General features: G+C 42.4%; 1 protein-coding gene across 1 annotated transcript in view; it reads right to left on the bottom strand.

Annotated features, from left to right (window-relative positions):
• LOC132405765 (sodium/iodide cotransporter-like) overlaps positions 1-24,232 on the bottom strand; it is a 140,667-nt gene extending 116,435 nt beyond the window's left edge. The window contains exons 1-3 of the mRNA XM_059990777.1: positions 23,873-24,232; positions 17,195-17,260; positions 6,375-6,426 (exon numbers count right to left, since the gene is read on the bottom strand). Of these exons, the coding sequence (XP_059846760.1) occupies positions 6,375-6,426; positions 17,195-17,260; positions 23,873-24,232 (478 nt within the window). The remainder of the gene's footprint in view (positions 1-6,374; positions 6,427-17,194; positions 17,261-23,872) is intronic.
• Positions 24,233-24,870: the final 638 nt, after the last annotated feature.

The raw sequence follows: 24,870 nt of genomic DNA, 5'->3' as shown, positions 1-24,870 counted from the left end.
AGGCTCAAAAAGTAAGCCGGGAAATTACAGGTCAGTAAGTTTGACAGCAGTGGTAGGTAAATTATTGGAAGGAATACTAAGAGATAGGATCTACAAGTATTTGGATAGACAGGGACTTATTAGAAAAAGTCAGCATGGCTTTGTGCGTGGTAGGTCATGTTTTACCAATCTATTAGAGTTTTTCAAGGAAATTACCGGGAAAGTGGATGAAGGGAAGGCAGTGGATGTTGTATACATGGACTTCAGTAAGGCCTTTGACAAGGTCCCACATGGGAGGTTAGTTAGGAAGATTCAGTCGCTAGGTATACATGGAGAGGTAGTAAATTGGATTAGACATTGGCTCAATGGAAGAAACCAGAGAGTGGTAGTGGAGGATTGCTACTCTGAGTGGAGGCCTGTGACTAGTGGTGTGCCACAGGGATCAGTGCTGGGTCCATTGTTATTTGTCATCTATATCAATGATCTGGATGATAATGTGGTAAACTGGATCAGCAAATTTGCTGGTGATACAAAGCTTGGAGGTGTAGTGGACAGTGAGGAAGGTTTTCAAAGCTTGCGGAGGGATTTGGACCAGTTGGAGGAATGGGCTGAAAAATGGCAGATGGATTTTAATGCGAACAAGTGTGAGGTATTGCACTTTGGAAGGTCAAACCAAGGTAGAACATACAAAGTAAATGGTAGGACACTGAGGAGGGCAGTAGAACAGAGGGATCTGGGAGTACAGATACATAATTCTATAAAAGTGGTGTCACAAGTAGATAGGGTCGTAAAGAGAGCTTTCAGTACATTGGCCTTTATAAATCAAAGTATTGAGTATAAGCGTTGGAATGTGATGGTGAGGTTGTATAAGACATTGGTGAGACCGAATTTGGAGTACTGTGTGCAGTTTTGGTCACCAAATTACAGGAAGGATATTAATAAGGTTGAAAGAGTGCAGAGAGGGCTTACAAGGATGTTGCTGGGACTTGAGAAACTGAGTTACAGAGAAAGGTTGAATAGGTTAGGACTTTATTCCCTGGAGCGTAGGAGAATGAGGAGAGATTTGATAGAGATGTATAAAATTATGTTGGGTATAAATAGAGTGAATACAAGCAGGCTTTTTCCACTGAGGCTAGGGGAGGAAAAAACCAGAGGTCATGGGTTAAGGGTGAAGGGGGAAAAGTTTAAAGGGAACTTTAGAGGGGGCTTCTTCACACAGAGAGAGGTGGGAGAGTGGAATGAGCTGCCAGATGAAGTGGTGAATGCGGGCTCACTTTTAACATTTAAGAAAAACTTGGACAGGCATATGGATGAGAGGAGTTTGGAGGGATATGGCCCAGGTGGAGGTCAGTGGGACTAGGCAGAAAAATGGTTTAGCACAGCCAAGAAGGGCCAAAAGGCCTGTTTCTGTGCTGTAACGTTCTGTGGTTCTATGGTTCTAAGTGAAGCAGTGATAGACAGGAGCTACAGGGAGTCATCCCAATGCTAAAGGAGACATAAATGGGTGACCGGCAGAAGAGGGAAAGGAGAACATCAGATAGTGGAGAGTACCTCTGTAGTCATCCCCCTTAACAATAAGTACTCCATTTTGAGTATTTTTGTGGGTGACGAACTACCTGGGGGAAGCAACGGTGGCAGCACCTCTGGGACTGAGTCTCAGAAGGTTAGGGAACTGAAGAAAATGCCAGCAGAAATATGGGACTCTATAGTCATGGGGACAGATAGGTGTTTCTATGGATATGAAAAAGAAACACAGATAGTAGTTTGCCTCCCAGGTGCTAGGGTCCGCAATGTTTCTGAACACATCCACAACATCTTGAAATGGTGTGGTGAGCAGCCAGAGGTTGTGATACATATTGGTTCCAACGACATAGGTAGAAAAAGGGAGGAGGTCCTGAAAAAAGAATACAAGGAATCAGGAAGGAAGCTGAGATACAGGACATCAAAGTTAGTAATCTTGGGATTGCTGCCTGAGCCACACAACAGGAATAGAGTGAAGTGGCAGATAAATGCATGGCTGAAGAATTGGAGCAGGGGGCAGGAATTCAGTTTTCTGGATAATTGGGACCTCTTCTGGGGCAAGTGAGAATGGTACAAAAGGGATGGGACGCACTTCAATCCGAGGGGGACCAATATTCTTGCTGGCAGGTTTACTTGAGCTGTTGGGAGTGGCTTTAACTAATGTAGCAGGGGGATGAGAACCAATATGATAGAGCTGAGGATAGAGGTGGACAAACACATGGTGCATTTAGAGATTGATTGCTATGAGGTTGTGGGCATCACTGACCCTTGGCTGAAAGAAAGCCCTGTTTGGGAGCTTACTATCAAAGAAAGTTCTTTGCATCGAAAGGACAGGCAGGAAGTCATAGGCAGCGGTGTGGCTTTGTTGGTAAGAGATGGAATTACATCTTTAGAAAGAGGTGATACAGGGCCATAGAATGTTGAATCTTTGTGGGTGATGTTAAAAAACTGCAAGGGTAAAAAAAATCACAGGATTCATATATAGACCTCCAAATAGTAGCCAAGATCGGGGGGGGGGGGTGAGATTGCAAAGGTGAGCTGGAAAAGGCATGTAACAAAGGAAATGACACAATTGTAATGGGGAACTTCAATATGCAAGGGAATTGGGAAAACCAGGTTGATGTTGGATCGCAAGAGAGGGAAGTTGTTGAATGCCGACAAGACAGATTTTTAGAGCAGCTTGTGTTTGAGCCTACTCAGGGAACGGCTATCTTAGATTGGGTGTTGTGTAATAACCTAAACTTCTCAGGGAGCTGAATGTAAAAGAATACTTAGTGAACATAGTGATAACAATATGTTTGAATTCATACTGAAGTTTGAGAGGAAGAAACATAAGTCACATGTATCTATATCACAATGGAATAAAAGGACTTACAGAGGCATGAGAGAGGAGCTTTCCCAGGTGGATTGGAGGAGGATACCGGCAGGGATGATGGCAGAGCAGAGATGGCTGAGGAAATCGTTCACAAGGCGTAGGATAGATATGTCCCACAGAGGAAGAATTCTCAAATAGTGGGGCTAGGCCACTGTGGCTAACAAAGGAAGTTAAGGACTGCATAAAAGACAAGAAAGGATATGTAAGGTAGCAGAAGTGGGTGGGAACCTTTTAAAATCCAACAAAAGACAACAAAAAATGCTATAAAAAAGCAAAAGATGAAAGATGAGGGCAAACTAGCCAATAATATAAAGTAGGATATGAAGCTTTTTTCAGTTATATTAAGAGTAAAATGGACCACTGGGAAATGATGCTGGTGAGGTAGTAATGGGGGACAAAGAAGTGACAGATGAAATTAATGAGTATTTTGCATCTGTCTTCACAGTGGAAGACACGAGTGGTGTGCCAGAGGTCCGTAAGTGTCAGGGACCAGGTGTGGCATTGCTATAACAAAGGAAAAAGTGCGAAGCAGACTCAAAGGTCTTAAGGTGGATAAGTCACGTGGACCAGATGGACTACATCCCAGAGTCCCGAGAAAAGTTGTTGAAGAGATAGCAGATGTATTGGTTATGATCTTTCAAGAATCACTTGATTCTGCCATGGTCCTGGAGGACTGGAAGATTGCAAGTATTACACCACTCTTTAAGAAGGGAGGAAATTGTAGGTCAGTTAGCCTGACCTCAGTGGTTGGGAAAGTGTTGGAGTCTATCATTAAGGATGAGGCTTCGGGGTACTTGGAAACTAATGATAAAATAAGTTAAAGTCTGCATGGTTTATGTAAAGGGAAATCTTGCCTGATAAATCTGTTAAGAGTTCTTTGAGGAAGTAACAAGCAGGGTGGACAAAGGAGAGGCAGCAGATGTCATTTACTTGGATTTTCAGAAGGCATTTGATAAGGTGCCTCTCATAAGCCTGCTTAACAAGATAAAATTCTATGGCATTACAGGAAAGATACTGGCATGGATAGAGGAATGGCTGACAGGCAAGTGGCAATAAAAGTTTGGTTGCCAATGACTAGTGGTGTTCCTCAGGAGTCAGTATTGGGACCACTACTTTCCACATTATTTGTCACTGACACTGATTTAGATTATGGAATTAATGGCTTTGTGGCAAAGTTAGTGGATGCTATGAACATAGGTAGAAGAGTAGGTAGTGCCAAGGAAGCAATGCAATTGCAGCAGGACTTCAACAAATTGGAAGAATGGGCAAAAAAGTGGCAAATGGAATACAATGTTGGGAAATGTATGATAATGGTTTTTGATAAAAGGAACAATAGTGCGGACTATTATCTAAATGGGGAGAAGATTCAAACATCAGAGGTGCAAAGGGACTTAGGAGTCCTCGTGCAAAACTCCCAGAAGGTTAATTTACAGGTTGAATCTATGGTAAAGAAAGCAAATGCAATGTTGGCATTTATTTCGACAGGAATACAACATAAAAGCAAGGGGATAATGCAGTCTTTCTAAGACACCAGTCAGGCCACACTTGGAATATTGTCAATAGTTTTGGGCCCCATATCTCAGAAAGGATGGATCGTCATTGGAGAGGCTCCAGAGAAAGTTCACAAAGACGATTCCAAGAATGAAGGGGTTAACATATGAGAAGTGTTTGGTAGCTTTGGGCTTGTACTCACTGGAGTTTAGAAAAATGCAGAGGGGATCTCATTGAAACTTACCGGATGTTGAAAGAACTAGATAGGGAGGATGTGGAGAGAATGTTTCCTATGATGGTGGTATCCAGAACTAGGGGGCATAGCTTCAAAATTGAGGGGTGACCTTTCAGAACAGAGATAAGGAGGAAAATGTTTTAGCCAGAGAGCAGTGAATCTGTGGAATGCTCTGCCACAGTCAGTGGTGGAGGCCAAGTCCATGGGTATATTTAAGACGGAAGTTGAGCATTTCCTGATTGGTCAGGACATCAAGGGATATGGCGAGCAGGCAGGTGAATGGAGTTGAGTGGGATCCAGGATCAGCCATGATGGACTGAATGGTCTAATTCTACTCCTCTGTCTGATGATTTTATCTCAGCATTGTGGCATGCTTCCACAGATGCGATACTGAAGTATCTTCCTTCTCAAAGACTATCAACCAGTTTTCTACTTCAGAAGGAAACTAAACATGTCTAACCAATCTTATTGACTTCCATAATGGAATTATTGACTTCCATAATGGAATAGAGGCTTTTGCAACTAACATTTCGTTCCAAGAATTCTCTAAAGATTAGCCATTCCCATTCTACGTTTATTTCCTCAACCTCGCTCATTGACTGTGTTCTGGGAGCATTCAACATTAAGTTGGCTGAAACCATCTCACCACTGTGAGAGATGGACACAAGAATAATGGAAGGATCTAAATTGCCCCTTATGTCACCTGGTTCCACCCACTTACCACCTACACATTGAGCAGATCCCTCTCCCTCTCCCCATCAGCCCTTCACTTCTCTCTCATTGATTTGCTTATCACTGTCCTTGCTTGTCAGATTCCTGCACTGATAACCCTTTGTCTTCCAGCAGCTGTCTTCTCCTTCACCATTCCCTCCCTAATTCTCACTCCATTTGCCTTTGTTTTATCACAAGTAGGTCTCCTAGAATCATCTCTTCCCCTCCCATACACAGATCCATTTGCCTACCATCCTTCACCCCTCCTTGGTTTATCTATCCTCTCCAGCCACTGTCTCACCCCTCACCCCTCCTCTTTATATGGGCCATCTCCCCTTTCCACTCTCAACATCAATGCTGGATCTGGATCCACAGATGGTGCTTGAACATAGAACATAGAATAGTACAGCACATTGCAGGCCCTTCGGCCCAGAATGTTGTGCCAACCCTCAAACCCTGCCTCCCATATAACCCCCATCTTAAATTCCTCCATATACCTGTCTAGTAGTCTCTTAGTGTATCTGCCTCCACCACTGACTCAGGCAGTGCACTCCACGCACCAGCCACTCTCTGAGTGAAAAACCTTCCTCTAACATCCCCCTTGAACTTCCCTCCCCTTACTTTAAAGCCATGTCCTCTTGTACTGAGCAGTGGTGCCCTGGGGAAGAGGCGTTGGCTGTCCACTCTGTCTATTCCTCTTAATATCTTGTACACCTCTATCATGTCTCCCCTCATCCTCCTTCTCTCCAAAGAACTGATCCTCAGTACTGACTCTGGATCTACAGATGGTGATCAACCTTCTGAGTTACTCCAGTAGCTTGTATGCTGCTCCAGGTTTCAGCACCTGCCGTCTCTAAAACCTTCATGATTATAGTTGATTTAGCTAGTTTTCTTTCAGCTGAGGGATGAGAGAGCTCTTGGGAACAGGGTGGAGGGAGGAGCTAACTCCAAAGAAAACTCTTGTGATTTGAGTGAATGGGAAGAGGCACTAAGAGTTCTTCCAAAAACTCCCACTTCAATGCCTAATGTTTGTAAACAAGAAACAGGATGTCTTCTACTTGCCTTGGTTTAATATCAGTGCTGGGGCATAAATGACAACTCCCGTGTACAAGACCTGCAATGTTTAAAAACAAACAGTTAGACAAAGGAGATACTTGGCATGAGTACTCTCTGCAAAAGATTGACACACATACACCATGTCCATTGAAAGGAGCATTTGATCTCTGAAAGCTAAATGTATCAGCCATGGTTATTTGACATTGCGAAGCTGATAGGTTAAGGAGGGATCTCTCATCACGGCTTCAGTAATCTCCTTCATAAATCCCCAACAACCTTGCAGATGTACATTCCCTTCACTGCCCTATTGTATGGACTTCAGGAAGGAAAAGTCAGAAGAACACATACCAGTCATCAATGAGAGATCAGTGATGGAAAGGGTAAGCCCCTTCAACCTCCTGGACATCAACATCTCAGAGGATCTACCATATTGATATGATCATGAAGAAGGCATGCTGGCAGCTCTACTGTGTTGGGAATTTAAGGAGATTTGGTATGACATAACAAATAGGAGCAGGAGTAGGCCATCCAGCCCATTGGCCCATGTCACCTAATACTCTAGCAAATTTCTACAGATGTACCAAAGAGAGCTTTCTGACTGGTTGAACTTTGAACTTTGCATCACAGCTGGTATGGGGGTCGCATTACACAAGAAGAAAGTGGCTGCAGAGGGTTCTCAATTCAGTCAGCTCCATCACAGACAATACACTCCCCACCCACTGAGGACATCTTCAAGATACAGTACTTCAAAAGAACAGCATCATCATTAAGTGCATGCCCTCTTCTTAATGTTAACATCAAAGAATAAGTACAGAAGCCTGAAGACACTACACATTTTAAGAACAGATTTTTCCTCTCTGCTATCAGATTTCCGTACAACACACACAGAATGTGTTGACATTGAGGCACAACTACGCAGGCATGTGGACATCAGCGAGTTAGACCGGTTGTAAGAATTTAAAAAGAAGACAGATTTACAGAGCGGGCACCAGAGGAGCAGGCAATAGAGTAGAGGGAGGAGCATTTTGGAGATAGTGATCACAATTCTATCTCCTTTACCATAGCATTGGAGAGGGATGGGAACAGACAAGTTAGGAAAGCGTTTAATCGGAGTAAGGGGAAATATGAAGTTATAAGGCAGGAACTTGGAAGCATAAATTGGGAACAGAAGTTCTCAGGGAAATGTACAGCAGAAATGTGACAAACATTCAGGGGATATTTGCGTGGCGTTCTGCATAGGTACGTTCTAAGGAGAAAGAGAAAGGATGGTAGGGTACAGGAATCATGATGTACAAAGGCTGTTGAAAATCTAGTCAAGAAGAAAAGAAAAACTTACCTAAAGGTTCAAAAAACTAGGCAATGATAAAAACCTAGAAAATTATCAGTAAATACAAAGTATACTGCAGATGCTGTGGTCAAATCAACACATACAAACAAGCTGGATGAACTCAGCAGGTCGGGCAGCATCTGTTGAAATGAGCAGTCAACGTTTTGGGCCGAGACCCTTCGAAAGGACTGAAGAAGGAAGGGGCAGGGACCCCATAAAGAAGGTAGGGGGAGGGTGGAAAACCAATCAGAGGAAAGATCAAGGGGAGGGGGAGGGGAAGCAGGGCAGGGATAGGCAGGAGAGGTGAAGAAGGAATCTAAGGGGAAAGCATTATGGGTAGTAGAAGAAGGCAGAATCATGAGAGAGGTGATAGGCAGCTAGAAGAGGAGACTGAGTGAAAGTGGGATGGGGGAAGGGAGAGGGAGGGAATTACCGGAAGTTGGAGAATTTGATGTTCATACCAAGGGGCTGGAGAGTACCTAGATGGTATATGATGGTATATATTTGGCCTCATCATGGCAGTAGAGGAGGCCATGTATGGACATATCTGAAAGGGAATGTGAAGCAGAGTTGAAGCGGGTGGCAACTGGGAGATCCTGTCTGTTGTTGTGGATGGAGCAGAGGTGCTCAACGAAGCGGTCCCCCAATCTGCGTCGGGTCTCGCCGATGTAGAGGAGGCCGCACCGGGAGCACCGGATGAAATAGATTACCCCAACAAACTCACGTGAAGTGTTGCCTCACCTAGAAGGACTATTTGGGGCCCTGAATGGTGGTAAGAGAGGAGGTGTAAGGACAGGTGTAGCTCTTGTCGCAAGGCATTCTACAAGTATGTGAAGAGCAAAAGGATAAGATGTGAGAGAATAGGGCCAATCAAGAGTGACAGTGAAAAAGTGTATATGGAACCGGAGGAGGTAGCGGAGGTACTTATTGAATACTTTGCTACGGAAGAGGACCTTGGTGATTGTAGGGATGACTTACAGTGGGCTGAAAAATTTGAGCATATAGACATTAAGAAAGAGGAAGTGCTGGAGCTTTTAGAAAGCATCAAGTTGATTAAGTCACCAGGACTGGACAAGATATACCCCAGGCTACTGTGGGAGATGAGAGAAGGGATTGCTGAGCCATTGACAATGATCTTTGCATCATCAATGGGGATGGGAGAGGTTCCAGACGATTGGAGGTTTGCAGATGTTGTTCTCTTATTCAAGAAAGAGAGTAGAGAAATTATAGACCAGTGAGCCTTAACTCAGTGGTTGGTAAGTTGATGGAAAAAATCCTGAGAGCAGGATTTATGAACATTTGGACAGGCATAATATGATTAGGAATAGTCAGCATCGTTTTGTCAAAGGCAGGTCGTGTCTTAGGAGCCTGACTGAATTTTTTGAGGATGTGACTAAACACATTGATGAAGATAGAGCAGTAGAAGTAGTGTATATGGATCTCAGCAAGGGATTTGATAAGGTACCAAATGCAAGGCTTATTGAAAAACTACAGAGGCATGGGTTCCAAGGGGACCTTGCTTTATGAATCTAGAATTGGCTTGCACAGAGAAGGCAAAGAGTGGATGTAAACAGGAAATATTCTTCATGAAGGTCGGTAACCACTCATGTGCCTCAGGAATTTGTTCTGGGACCCCTTCTCTTTGAAATTTTTATAAATGACCTGGATGAGGAAGTAGAGGGATGGGTTAGTAAATTTGCTGATGACAGAAAGGTTGGGGGTGTTGTAGATAGTATGGAGGGCTGCCAGAGATTACAGTGGGACATCAACAGGATGCAAAACTGGGCTGAGTAGTGGCAGATGGAGTTCAACCAATATTAGTGTGGGCTGGTTCATTTTGGTAGGTCAAATATGATGACAAAATATAGTATTAATGGTAAGACTCTTGGCAGTGTAAAGGATTAGATGGATCTCGGGGTCAGTCCATAGGACACTCGATGCTGCTGCGCAGGTTAACAGTGTTGTTAAGAAGGCATACGGTGCATTGGCCTTCATCAACCATGGGATTAAGTTCAAGAACCAAGAGGTAATGTTACAGTTATATAGCACCCTGGTCAGACCCCACTTGGAGTACTGTGCTCAGTTCTGGTCACCTCACTACAAGAAGGATATGGAAACTATAGAAAGGGTGCAGAGGAGATTTACAAGGATGTTGCCTGGATTGGGGAGCATGCCTTATGAGAATAGGTTAAGTGAACTCGGCCTTTTTTCCTTGGAGCAACGGAGGATGAGAGGTGACCTGATAGAGATGTATGAGATGATGAGAGGCATTGATCATATGGATAGTCAGAGGCTTTTTCCCAGGGCTGGTGGCTACCACAAGAGGGCACAGTTTTAAGATGTTCAGAAGTAGGTACAGGGAAGATGTCAGGGGTAAGTTTTTTACACAGAGAGTGGTGAGTGTGTGGAATGGGCTGTTGGTGACAGTGGTGGAGGTAGATACAATAGGGTCTTTTAAGAGACTCCTGGATAGGTACATGGAGCTTAGGAAAATAGAGGGCTATGGGTAACCCAAGTTAATTTCTAAAGTAAGTACATGTTTGGCAGAGCATTGTGCGCCTAAGGACCTATATCGTGCTGTGAGTTTTCTATGTTTCCATGTTCTATAATGCTGGTGAAATGCAGGAAGTCAGGCAGCTTCTTAGGAAAGGAATGATGTTTTAGGCCGAGACCCATAACCAGGACTTGAAAAGAAGGGGGCAGAAGCCAAAATGAAAAGTTAGGGGGAGTTAAAAGAGAATGAATTGGCAGGTGTGGCCTGGTGAGGGGGAAGGTGTGTGGGTGGGTGGGGTAGGGGAGGGTAAGAATTAGCTAGCAGGTGAAAAGTGAGACCAGGTGAGGGGGACAATAAGTGGGTGGGGGAGGGGACGAGGTACAAGCTGGCAGATGATAGGTGAAACTAGACAGAAGTGGTGGTGGGGGAGTGTAGAGGAATACAAGCTGGCAGGTGATAGGTGAGACCAAGTGAGGGGCATGGTGATATCGCGTGTCACATGTAAGAACATGATTGGACGGAGTTCAGAGCATGTGCAAAGATGACAGAATGATCAGGAACACGGCGCTGTAAGAAATGTGCTTTGGTAGTTGCTGTAAATCAAAGTTCTAATCCTCCCAGAATATGATTCTTTATTGTCAACCCACGGTACATACAAATATAAAGTACACAACATGGTGTCAGAAATTGGTCTGGAAGAATAATAAGTTTGACTAACACGGGAGAATCGAAGATAATCGGAAAAAAAAGCACGAACTTTTTCAGTGTTTGCTAACAGCTTTACAAGTGGAAGGGTTGAAACCTCCAAAAACATTTCAGCTGACTGGGAACATACCTGAAAACTGGAAAAGATTTAAACAGCATTTTGAAATTTGTTTATTGGCGATCAGAGCAGATAAAATAATGGAGAAAACGAGAGCTGCCATTCTACACGTGATTGGTGACAATGCAATTGAGATATATAACCATTTTACTTTTGAGAATGGAGATAGTTTGAATCTAAAAGCAATAATCAACAAGTTTGAAGCATCTTGTATACTGAAGTGCAATGTGACGTATGAATGATCCAAATTCTTTACATGCAAACAGAAAGCTGGTCAAAGGATTGATCAATTTGTTACCGAATTGAGGAACTGCAGTAAAACATGTGAGTTTGCAGAACTGACAGACTCTCTCATTAAAGACAGAATTGTTTGCGGCATTCTGGATGATGCTCTGAGAGAAAGACTCTTAAGAGAACCAGATGTAAATCTGGAAAAAGCTTTGATTCTCTGCAAAGCTTTGGAAACCGTAAAGTTGCAGGCTAAAGAGCTTTTTATTGAGCACTGCAGCATACATGCTGTGAATAACCAGGAGCATGTTAGAATAAATAATGAAGCAGCAACAAAACCAACAGAGAGCAACACATCATCTAAAAGAAAAAAACTTTGTGATCGCTGTGGGCCAGAGTACTGACTTAAAAAGTGTCCAGCGTATGGAAAAAAGCATGCTATTGCAGAAGTAGAAAGGAAATAAAACACATAAATGCAGTGCTTGAAAATGAATGTGAGGAGTTTTATATCGCCGTACTTTGTGAAAACAAAGTAAGAATGACTGAACTATTCCATTGCAAGTGAACCAAAACAATATTCTGTTTAAACTGGATACTGGAACACAAGTAAATGTTCTTGCAGAATCTGAGTTTACTGCATTAAAGCCAAGACCAAAGTTACATCAGACAAATATAAAAGTGACTGGGTACTCAGGTGCAGACATTCCAAAAGGGCAGAAGTATCACACAAAAATAGTGTGCACACGCTTTCATTTGTGGTAGTGCCAAAAAATGTAAGTCAATATTGGGTTTAACTGTCTGTGAGAAACTGAATTTGGTGAAAAGAGTATTAGTCCTGGACAGTGACACAGAGTCAGAATACAGTGATTTGATGAAAGAGCGAGACAGAACAGAATTTGATTCTAACACGGCAAAAGTAAAAGAAGCCATAAAGAAAAAATCCCAGACCTATCCCTTTGTTACCAGCATCTGACAAAGCATTGCCACCAAAACCAAACTTCCCGGAACAGTACAATATTGATCTGAAGCCAAAGAGTGACAAGAATCGGGATCCAATTGAAGAAGTGAAAGCACAAGTGAAGGAATTGAGAAGTTTTATTGAAACAATGAAGTCTCAGCATAAAAAAGAGATTACACAATTAATGAATGAATTAATTGCAATTTCTTCTCAAAGACCTCAAGAAACTGATGCAGACCAGACAAAACAAGAAAATAACAATGAAACACAAGAACTGTGTGAACCACTGAGAAGGATTACTCGTGTTTGTAAACCTCCGAAGAGACTGATAGAGACATGTTAAATTATGCATTCGCTTTGATTAATGTTGCTAATTGTTTTTCTTTTTAAGGAAAGGAAGATGTGGTGATATCACGTGTCACGTGTAAGAATGTGATGGACGGAGTTCAGAGCATGTGCAAAAATGACAGAACGATTGAGAACATGGTGCTGTAAGAAATGTGCTTTGATAGTTGCTGTAAGTAAAAGTTCTAATTTTTCCAGAATATGATTCTTTATTTTTAATACACGGTACATACAAATATAAAGAACACAACAAGAGGGAAGGTGGGTGGGAGAAGTGAGAGAGAAATTGGGGGAGGAGAGGGGAAGGAGCACAAGCTGGCAAGTGATAAATGAGACCAGGTTAGGAGGAAGGTGAGTCAGTGGAGGAGGGAATGGAGTACTAGCTGGCACGTGATAGGTGAGACCAGGTGAAGGCAAAGGTGGGTGGGGGAGGTACAGGGGAAAGTGGTTGGAAGTGGGGGAGGAGCTAGGTGAGATCAGGTAAGGGGAAAAGTAGGAGGGTGGGTGGGGGAAGGGAACGAAATACATACTGGCAGGTGATAGCTGAGACCGGATGAGGATGATGGTGGGTGGATGCTTTCTGCTACATTGACTACTGCATTGGTGCTGCTTTTTACAGGTGTAGAGGGAGAGTGAGCAGCCAGATGCCGTGGGCCATGCAGGGACCAATGACGTAGGTAGGAAGAGTGAGGAGGTCCTAAAAGGTGAGTCTAGGGAGCTAGGTGCCAAGTTAAAGGACAGGACCTCCAGGATAGCAATCTCAGGATTGCTACCAGTGCCACGTGCAGGTGGGTTTAGAAATAGTAAGATAGTGCAGATCAACACGTGGCTGAAGACATGGTACAGGAGGGAGGGCTTCAGATTTATAGATAATTGGGCAGTTTTCCAGGGAAGGTGGGACCTGTTCCGGCAGGACGGTTTACATTTGAACTGGAGGGTGACAACTATTCTTGCAGGTAGGCTTGCTAGAGAGGCTCCAGTGGATTTAAACTAGGTACAAGGGGGGAGGGGAACCACAGTGTAGGAATGGATGTATGAGAGAAGGAAGAAAAAGAAGACAATAAAGTTCTTTGTACTGTTAGAGATAAACAGAGAAGAAGAGGTAGATAATTTTTTAAATGCATTTATTTTAATGCTAGGAGCATTGTAAGAAAGGTGAATGAGCTTAGAGCATGGTTTGATACCTGGAAATATGATGTTGTAGCTATTAGTGAAACATGGTTGCAGGAGGGGTGTGATTGGCAATTAAATATTCCTGGATTTCATTGCTTTGGGTGTGATAGAATCAGAGGGACAAGAGGGGGTGGTGTTGTGTTGCTTGTCAGAGAAAATAATACAGCAATGCTCTGGCAAGATAGATTAGATAGCTCGTCTAGGGAGATTATTTGGGTAGAATTGAGGAATGGGAAAGGTGTAGTAACACTTATAGGGGTGCATTATAGACCACCTAATGGAGAGCGAGAATTGGAGGAGCAAAATTGCAAGGATATAGCAAATATTTGTAGTAAGCACAGGGATGTGATTGTGAAAGATTTTAATTTTCCACACATAGACTGGGAAGACCATACTATAAAAGGGATGGATGGTTTGGAGTTTGTAAAATATGTGCAGGATAGTTTCTTGCAGCAATACGTAGAGGTACCAACTAGAGAAGGGGCAGTGTTGGATCTCCTGTTAAGGAATGAAATAGGTCAGGTGACAGGGTATGTGTTGGGGAGCACTTCTGGTCCAGTGAACACAATGTCATTAGTTTCAAAATAATTATGGAGAAGGATAGGACTGGACCCAGGATTGAGATTTTTGATTGGAGAAAGGCTAACTTTGAGGAGATGTGAAAGGATTTAGAAGGAGTGGATTGGGACAATTTGTTTTATGGGAAGGATGTAATAGAGAAATGGGGTTCATCTAAAGGTGAAATTTTGAGGGTACAGAATCTTTGTGTTCCTGTTAGCTTGAAAGGAAAGGTTAAAAATTTGAGAGAGCCAAGGTTTTCAAGGGATATTGGAAACTTGGTTAGGAAAAAGAGAGATACCTACAATAAATATAGGCAGCATGGAGTAAATGAGGTGCTCGAGGAATATAAAAAAATGTAAGAAGAATCTTAAGAAAGAAATTAGAAAAGCTAAAAGAAGATATGAGGTTGCTTTGACAGTTAAGATGAAAATAAATCCGAAGAGTTTCTACAGTTATATTAATAGCAAAAGGATAGTGAGGGATAAAATTGGTCCCTTAGAGGATCAGAGTGGACAGCTATGTGTGAAGCTGAAACAGATGGGGGAGATTTTGAACAATTTCTTTTCTTTGGTATTCACTAAGGAGAAGGATATTGAATTGTGTAAGGTAAGGGAAACAAGTAGGGAAGTTATGGAAACTATGACGATTAAAGAAGAGGAAGTACTGGCACTTTTAAGGAATATAAAAGTGGATAAATCTCTATGTCCTGACAGAATATTCCCTAGGACCTTGAGGGAGGTTAGTATAGAAATAGCTGGGGCTATGACAGAAATATTTCAAATGTCATTAGAAACGGGGATGGTGCCGGAGGATTGGTGTATTGCTCATGTGGTTCCATTGTTTAAAAAGGGTTCTAAGAGTAAACCTCGCAATTATAGGCCTGTCAGATTGACGTCAATGGTGGGTAAATTAATGGAAGGTATTCTTAGAGATGGTATATATAATTATCTGAATAGACAGGGTCTGATTAGGAACAGTTAACATGGATTTGTGCATGGAAGGTCATGTTTGACAAATCATATTGAATTTTCTGAAGAGGTTACAAGGAAAGTTGACAAGGGTAAATCAGTGGATGTTGTCTATATGGACTTCAGTAAGGCCTTTGACAAGGTTCCACACGGAAGGTTCAATCATTAGGTATTAATATTGGAGTAGTAAAATGGATTCAACAGTGGCTGGATGGGAGATGCCAAAGAGTAGTGGTGGATAACTGTTTGTCAGGTTGAAGGCTGGTGACTAGTGGTGTACCTCAGGGATCTGTACTGGGTCCAATGTTGTTTGTCATATACATTAATGATCTGGATGATGGGGTGGTAAATTGGATTAGTAAGTATGCAGATGATACTAAGGTAGGTGGCGTTGTGGATAATGAAGTAGGTTATCAAATTTTGCAGAGAGATTTAGGCCAGTTAGAAGAGGGGGCTGAACGATGGCAGATAGAGTTTAATGCTGATAAGTGTGAGGTGCTACATTTTGGTAGGAATAATCCAAATAGGATATACATGGTAAATGGTAGAGCAGTAGAACAGAGTGATCTAGAAATAATGGTGCATAGTTCCCTGAAGGTGGAATCTCATGTGGATAGGGTGGTGAAGAAAGCTTTTGGTATGATGGCCTTTATAAATCAGAGCATTGAATATAGGAGTTGGGATGTAATGTTAAAATTGTACAAGGTATTGGTAAGGCCGAATTTGGATTATTGGGTACAGTTCTGGTCACCGAATTATAGGAAAGATGTCAACAAAATAGAGAGAGTACAGAGAAGATTTACTGGAATGTTACCTGGGTTTCAGCACCTAAGTTACAGGGAAAGGTTGAACAGGTTAGGTCTTTATTCTTTGGAGCTTAGAAAGTTGAGGGGGAACTTGATAGAGGTATTTAAAATTATGAGGGGGATAGATAGAGTTGACGTGGATAGGCTTTTTCCATTGAGAGTAGGGGAGATTCAAACAAGAAGACGTGAGTTGAGAGTTAAGCGGCAAAAGTTTAAGGGTAACACCAGAGGGAATTTCTTTACTCAGAGAGTGGTAGCTGTGTGGAAGGAGCTTCCAGTAGAAGTGGTAGAGGCAGGTTCGGTATTGTCATTTAAAGTAAAATTGGATAGGTATATGGACAGGAAAGGAATGGAGGGTTATGGGCTTAGTGCAGGTTGGTGGGACTAGGTGAGAGTAAGCATTTGGCATGGACTAGAAGGGCCGAGATGGCCTGTTTCTGTGCTGTAATTGTTATATGGTTATTAGGCAGTTTCCTCAGCAATCTTGATTCTCTAGGGTAGAAACTGTTGGGAACGTTATTGACTGGTTAACAGCAAGGTGCCTTCCAGTGGCAGGGCTTTTTGTGACTTCACTTTTAACTTTACAAGCTTTAGAAGTGCAATCAAAAATGTTATTTGTTCTTCCTTCTAAATAGAAAGACTAACTTGCATTTGACAGCACTTCTCAAATCTTCCAGAACTGTCTCAGAGTGCATCCTGGAAAAGTATTGAATGGAAAGCAACCATGTAGGCATTGTGTCATTCACTTGCAATCTTCCCTACAACTCTGCACAGGTAAGTTTTATTAGGCCCCCAGTGTGTTTGTTCGTGGGTAGTTACTCTACTCAATGGCAATGCTGATGAGACCAACTAGAGGTGACCATTGTGGCTACCTTAACACTTCCATCTTTTCCTTTATTCCTGAAGCAGTGGATTACAGCTCATTGTTTGTCTGAATAGACTTTGTATTAAAGCCACCCAAAATGCTGGAGGAACTTAGCAGACCAGCAGCATCTGTGGAAAAGAGTAAACAGTTGACGTTTCAGGCCAAGGCCCTTCATCATGGTCTCTGTTTTAAAGAGCTGAATTGTAATCCTTACCGTAGCAACCAGGAACTGTGAAGCCCCACACAATCTGAGGCCCCTGCCAAATTGTAATCCTTACCGTAGCAACCAGGAACTGTGAAGTCCCACACAATCGGAGGCCTTTGCTGAATCGCAGCTCCAGATACTGTAAAAGAGGGGGTTTGGGGGGGCAGGGTTGAGAAAGTATTCAAAACAGCCTCAGAAACACAAAATGACACTTTCATGGTCCTACAATGTGCCTGCCTGAAGTGGTGGTTGATCAATGCAACAGTTGGCTTTAAGTTGTCATAGAATGTGAGCTTTGCAGATAAGACCAGTGTTTACCAGCTGCCCTTGGTCAGTCAAAGATATTGTAAATGTGAAAGAATGGGAGGATTCTCACTAAAAACTGCACAATGTTCAATTCTGCTTATATCTCCTTGGAGATGAAAGCTGACATACCAACATGCAGCAAGACTGAGACAGCACTGGGCATAGGCTGATAAATGGCAGGTAACAACCATGTCACCAAAGTTCAAGGCAGTGACCATCTGCAGCAAGAGTTTCTGACCACCAACGCCTGACATTCAGCCATGCTACTGAGACTTGGAGCAACCCAACCGGGCAGACACATAAACATCACATGTATGTCAGAACTTAGCTATCCTGCGGTGAGTGAACCATCAGGATAACAGTATGGCACTGATTGGATCAGCTGAAGGGTCTGATTCTCTGCTATAGTGCTCGATAACTTTATTTCTGTATCACCTGACACACAAAAGCTTTCCTAGTACCTGCAAAGCACAAGTCAGTGGCAATTTGAGCCGATGGGCCGACACGGTGCTGTGCTGTACAGTGTTATGTAATGACAAGTAATTGATTCTGGGCCGAATCTTGCAGCATATCACAAGTACATAGCATCAGATACACAATATTCATAAGAAAAAAAAGTAAAATTATACAAGAAAGCACATGAAGCTTCCTGACTATGGACTCTATCCATACTTCTCACTGCCTCAGTAAAACAGCCAGCATAATCAAAGTTCCCACCCATCCTAGACATTCTCTTGGCTCTCTCCTCCCACTGGGCATAAAGCACATATCACCAGGCTCACAAATCATTCCTATCCTGCTGTTATCAGACTCTTGAATGAATCCTTTATATAATACCATGGATTCTTGACTTTGCAATCAATCCTCATTATAACCTTGCACCTTATTGTTGACCTGAACTGCACTTTTCTGTAGCTTTTACATTTTATTCTGCATTGTTATTGTTTTACCTTATCTAGGTCAATAATCTGATCTGTGTGAACAGAGTGCAAGACTGTTCACTGTATCTTTGTACATGTGATATAGTTGGAATCACAGAGACATGGCTCCAGGGTGACTAAGAATAGGAGCTCAACATCCAGGGATATTCAATATTCAGGAGGGATAGACAAGAAAGAAAAGGAGGTGGGGTAGCGTTGCTGGTTAGAGAGGAGATTAACACAATAGAAAGGAAGGACATTAGCCTGAAGGATGTGGAATCGATATGGGTAGAGCTGCATAACACTAAGGGGCAGAAAACACTGGTGGGAGTTGTGTACAGGCCACCTAACAGTAGTAGTGAGGTTGCAGATGGCATTAAACAGGAAATTAGAAATACGTGCAATAAAGGAACAGCAGTTATAATGGGTGACTTCAATCTACATATAGATTGGGTGAACCAAATTGGTAAGGGTGCTGAGGAAGAGGATTTCTTGGAATGTATGCAGGATGGTTTTCTGAAGCAACATGTCGAGGAACCAACTAGAGAGCAGGCCATTCTAGATTGGGTATTGAGCAATGAGGAAGGGTTAGTTAGCAATCTTGTCATGCGAGGCCCCTTGGGTAAGAGTGCCAATAATATGGTGGAATTCTTCATTAAGATGGAGAGTGACATAGTTAATTCAGAAACAAAGATTCTGAATTTAAAGAAGGGTAACTCTTAAGGTATGAGACGTGAATTAGCTAAGATTGGCAAATGGTACTTAAAGGGTTGACAATGGATATGCAATGGCAAGCATTTAAAGATCGCATGGATGAACTACAACAATTATTCATCCCAGTTTGGCAAAAGAATAAACCAGGAAAAGTAGTGCACCCATGGCTGACAAGGGAAATCAATTCCAAAGAACAAACATACAAATTAGCCAGAAAAAGCAGCATACCTGAGGACTGGGAGAAATTCAGAGTCCAGCAGAGGAGGACAAAGGGCTTAATTAAGAAATGGAAAAAAGATTATGAGACAAAGCTGGCAGGGAACATAAAAACTGATTGTAAAAGCTTTTACAGATGTGTGAAAAGAAAGAGATTGGTTAAGACAAATGTAGGTCCCTTACAGTCAAAAACAGGTGAAATGATCATGGGAACAAGGACTTGGCAGACCAATTGAATAACTACTTTGGTTCTGTCTTCATTAAGGAGGACATAAATAATCTTCCGGAAATAGTAGGGGACCAAGGGTCTAGTGAGATGGAGGAACTGAGGGAAATACATATTAGTAGGGAAGTGGTGTTAGGTAAATTGAAGGGATTAAAGGCAGATAAATCCCCAGAGCCAGATGGTCTGCATCCCAGAGTGCTTAAGGAAGTAAGCCCAAGAAATAGTGGATGCTCCAGTGATAATTTTTAAAAACTCTTTAGATTCTGGAGTAGTTCCTGAGGATTGGAGGGTGGCTAATGTAACCCCACTTTTTAAAAAAGGAGGAAGAGAAAAACTGGGGAATTATAGACCAGTTAGCCTGACATCAGTGGTGGGGAAAATGCTAGAGTTAGTTATCAAAGATGTGATAACAGCACATTTGGAAAGCAGTGAAATCATCGGACAAAGTCAGCATGGATTTGTGAAAGGAAAATCACGTCTGATGAAACTTATAGATTTTTTTGAGGATGTAACTAGTAGAGTGGATAGGGGAGAACCAGTGGATGTAGTATATTTGGATTTTCAAAAGGCTGTTGACAAGGTCCCACACAGGAGATTAGTGTGCAAATTTAAAGCACACGGTATTGGGGGCATGGTATTGACGTGGATAGAGAATTGGTTGGCAGAAAGGAAGCAAAGAGTGGGAATAAATGGGACCTTTTCAGAATGGCAGGCAGTGACTAGTGGGGTACCGCAAGGCTCAGTGCTGGGACCCCAGTTGTTTATAATGTATATTAATGATTTAGATGAGGGAATTAAATACAGCATCTCCAAGTTTGTGGATGACACAAAGCTGGGCGGCAATGTTAGCTGTGAGGAGGATGCAGGGTGACTTGGATAGGTTAGATGAGTGGGCAAATTCATGGCAGATGCAATTTAATGTGGATAAATGTGAGGTTATCCACTTTGATGGCAAGGACAGGAAAACAGATTATTATCTGAATGGTGGCTGATTAGGAAAAGGGGAGGTGCAGTGAGACCTGGGTGTCATTGCACAACAGTCATTGAAAGTGGGCATGCAGGTACAGCAGGTGGTGAAAAAGGCGAATGATATGTTGGCATTCATAGCAAGAGGATTCGAGTACAAGAGCAGGGAGGTTCTACTGCAGTTATACAAGGCCTTGGTGAGACCACACCTGGAGTATTGTGCAAACACAAGGAAATCTCCAGATGCTGGAAGTTCAAGCAACACACACAAAATGCTGGTGGAACACAGCAGGCCAGGCAGCATCTATAAGAGAAGCACTGTCGACGTTTCGGGCCAAGACCCTTCATCAGGACTAACTGAAAGGGAAGACAGTAAAAGATTTGCAAGTAGGAGGGGGAGGAAATCTCTTCGTATCTTTCCTTTTAGTTAGTCCTGATGAAGGGTCTCGGCCAGAAACATTGACAGTCCTTCTCCTACAGATGCTGCCTGGCCTGCTGTGTTCCACCAGCATTTTGTCTGTGTTGCTGGAGTATTGTGTGCAGTTTTGGTCCCCTAATCTGAGGAAAGACATTCTTGCCATAGAGGGAGTACAAAGGAGGTTCACCAGATTGATTCCTGGGATGACTAGGTTTATGACTAGGCTTATGACTAGGCTGATGACTAGGCTTATACTTGCTGGAATTTAGAAGATTGAGGGGGGATCTTATTGAAACGTATAAAATTCTAAAGGGATTGGACAGGCTAAATGCAGCAAGATTGTTCCCGATGTTGGGGAAGTCCAGAATGAGGGGTCACAGTTTAAGGATAAAGGGGAAGCCTTTTAGGACCGACATGAGGAAAAACTTCTTCACACAGAGAGTGGTGAATCTGTGGAATTCTCTGCCACGTAAAACAGTTGAGGGCAGTTTGTTGGCTATATTTAAGAGGGAGTTAGATATGGCCCTTGTGGCTAAAGGGATCAGGGGGTAAGAAAAGAGAAAGCAGATACAGGGTTCTGAGTTAGACGATCAGCCATGATCATACTGAATGGCGCTGCAGGCTCAAAGGGCCGAATGGCCTACTCCTGCACCTATTTTCTACGTTTCTATGTGACAATAATAAATTAATTCTAGTATCTTTACCAATAATTAGAATGAAAAAGTTCCAATGTAGTGCAGTGGTGAAAGTAAATCATGTCTTTCAAATGTTGTAGTGTGACCAGAACTGTACATACATCTTAAAAGGTTGGCAAATGTGCCAAAGGCCTTTCTAATGGCTTGCTACACTTACCTTCAGTGACTGATGAACCAGTTCACAGTTCTATTTAAAGATCAAAATTTCTCAGTCTATTTCCATTTAAATAAAACTTAGTCAATGTGGATACTTCATGGATATTCACCTTTTCGTGCATCCATCGGGTTGCCTTGAAGAACACACTCGTCCCTGAGCTGGAGGAGCTCCACTGGGTCAAGCAGCCCATTGCCTTCTCTTCACACCTCACAGTCCTGCCCAAGTTCACATCTTTCACAGACATTTACATGCTTTCTTCAGTCATAAAATTGATCTGTGGCTATGCACTGACTCTGTGAGACAATGATAGTCATCTTTTCCCACCCCAAGAAGGCCTGTCTCTTCCTATTCTGCTTCCAGTCTGTCAATCAATTATCAGTCTCAGCCAAACCATCACCTCAGTTCCCTCTGCTCCACTGTGATACACTGGCACTTTGTTCAGTCATTACCTAGGGTCATGTGGAATTAGATAGAGCATATTCTACCTGGAGGTCAGTGACTAATGGTGTTCCACAGAGGTATGTTCTGGAAACCTGCTCACTTGTAAGTGTAATGAGTGATTCAGATGAGGAAGTGGAAGGTGTGTTAGTAATTTTGCAGGTGACATGAAGGTTGCTGGTGCTATGCAAGAGTGTAAATGTTTGTTGTACAGTAGGTTACAGCGGGATATAGACAGGATGCAGAGTTGGGTTGAGAAGTGTCAGATGGAGTTTAATTGGAAAAGTGTGAAGTTATTCACTTTGGTAGGTTGAACCTGAAGGCAGATTACAAGGTTAATGGGAGGATTCTTAGCATTGTGAAGAAACAGAGAGATGCTGGGATCCAGGTCTATAGATCCCTCAAATTTGCCATGCAAGTTGATAGGGTGGTTTCAACGGTGGATGGTGCGTTGGCCTTCATTAGTCAGAAAATTGAGTTTAAAAATCATGAGGTAATGTTGCAGTTCTATGAAACTCTGATTAGAACACACTTAGAGTATTGTGTTCAGTTCTGGTCCCTTTATTATTGGAAGGATGTGAAGGCTTTAGAGAGGGTGCAGAGGAGATTTGCCAGGATGTTGCCTGGATTAGGGAAAATATGATGAGGAAAAGTTGAGCATGTTAGGGGTTCTCTCTTTGTAGTGACAAAAAATAAGAGATGACTTGATAGAAATTATAAAACGATGAGAAGCATAGAAAGAGTGGACAGCCAGAGCACTTTTCCCAAGGCAGCAATGAGCAGACGTCCATTTAAGATAAGTGGAGGTAAGTTTAGGGGGAATATCAAGGGTAGGGGAATGTTAAGTACCTGGAATGCACAACTTGGTGTGGTGGTAGAGTGTGATATGTTAGGGACATTAAGTCAGCCACATGGATGTAGGGAAACTGGAGGGTTGTGGGCTGTGTAAGAGGGAGGGATTATTTTGACTATGGAGTAGATCAACACAACATTGTAGGCTGAAGGGCCTGTACTGTGTGCTGTTCTATGTTCTATGAAGAGAAAAATGTTGTTTACATAGACTGGTTAAAATGTGGAAATTTGCCATCCTTAACATAATTAAATCATTGTTTAAAAATTGAGAACAGTGAAGGGTGTTGGGAGCAGGTGTAGGAAGTAGGAGTCAGATATGCACACCTATATTTTGGCAAGGCAGAAGGTTTAAGTAATCCACCCCTTCAGAGTGACAAAACTCAGCAGGCAAGGATAGGTGAGGGAAATAGTTCAGTTAATGATGTTTGCCCCACAACAGATTCCTATCTCTGAAGGTACTTTCTTCATAAAAAGCAACTTCCCTCTGAGTAAGCCAGTCATCAATTTGGATCTTGTACAAGAGATTTGACTACAAAATCTTAGCAGATACACAACGGTCTGACTGGGGGACACAACAATGTTCTCAGTTGGTTATAAAACATCCAGTATTATTGTTCAAAAGACAACAAACAAAATCCTAATGACATTTACCTCAACCGTATCTGATTGTAAGCTCATTAGTTCAACAGTGAATAGATTGAATTATTTTGTAGGCAGTGTGCTGTGGCTGTGAAAGGTGCTGTGTTGCCCAATTTCATTTTATCAGGTATGACAATGGTTTGTTAAAGTGACATTTTAGGAGGGAATTTACGAGATATGGTTGCTGATTCCTTGATGGCTTACCTCATAGGTACTGGTTAATCCCAAGCGATAGAAGATAGGCAGGAAGAGGTAGGCAGTGAGCACTGCATTCAGTGTTTGGCCCAGGCACATCTGCACAAACTTGATTCCATAGTTGTATGCCTCTACAGGAACTCCAAGCACTTGAACAGCTGACATGAAGCTGGCCGCAAGAGACAGTCCCACAGGCAGGGCTGACAGCTGCCTACCTCCTGTGAAAAACTCATCCACCTTTGTTCTCCCACCATGACGAACCGCATAATATATCCCGATCCCAACAGAAGTCAGGAACATCCCAGCAAAGAGGATGTAATCCCAGAAGGAGAAGGTTATTCTTGTTGATTCAGTTGTGGCTGCAGACATGACCTTCCGTGTGAGAGACTCACATTAACAGTACAGGAAATCAATCGGCAATTAGCTCAGACAATGCAACCAAATTATTTACGAAAAGGAAGATTATTCAAAATAAGTAGCTGGATAGAACTCAAAACATTGGAAGAGAACTATCAATATTCCAAGAGAATTAAATCTTCAATAAGCTTAAAGTTATTTCTAGCTTCTAGCTTCTAGCTTCTAGCTTTCTAGCTTCCTGACTTAACAAAGTGCAACTGAGTCCAAGCTGTCAGGATACCTTCTATTTTAGGTATGGCATAGTCTTTACTGTGCATTCTTTTCTTTGTCAGAGTTGGAGTGTTCCTTGTGAATTATGAGCATTTTAGTAATATGAAGGGGGCGTGCTTGTTACACCTAATGCTGGGCTGTCACTTCTCCACATCAATCTACACATACAGTACTTTGTAACTTTTTAACCCTTTAGAAGGTCCAGAAAGACTGTTTACTTGTTTCTCCACAGAATCCTAAATTAAGACAAATTATAGATCTGTTCTCAGCCCAGTAATCTCTATAAGACCATAAGACATAGGAGCAGAATTAGGCCATTTGGCCCAGCGAAACTTCTCCACAATTCAATCATGGCTGATCCTTCCCCCCCACCCCCCTCA

The sequence above is a fragment of the Hypanus sabinus genome, chromosome 16 (genome assembly GCF_030144855.1).
Source record: "Hypanus sabinus isolate sHypSab1 chromosome 16, sHypSab1.hap1, whole genome shotgun sequence".
In the NCBI taxonomy this organism is placed as follows: Eukaryota; Metazoa; Chordata; class Chondrichthyes; order Myliobatiformes; family Dasyatidae; genus Hypanus; species Hypanus sabinus.
Note: the sequence above shows the minus strand (reverse complement) of the source record. Positions and strands in the feature narration are given on the sequence as shown.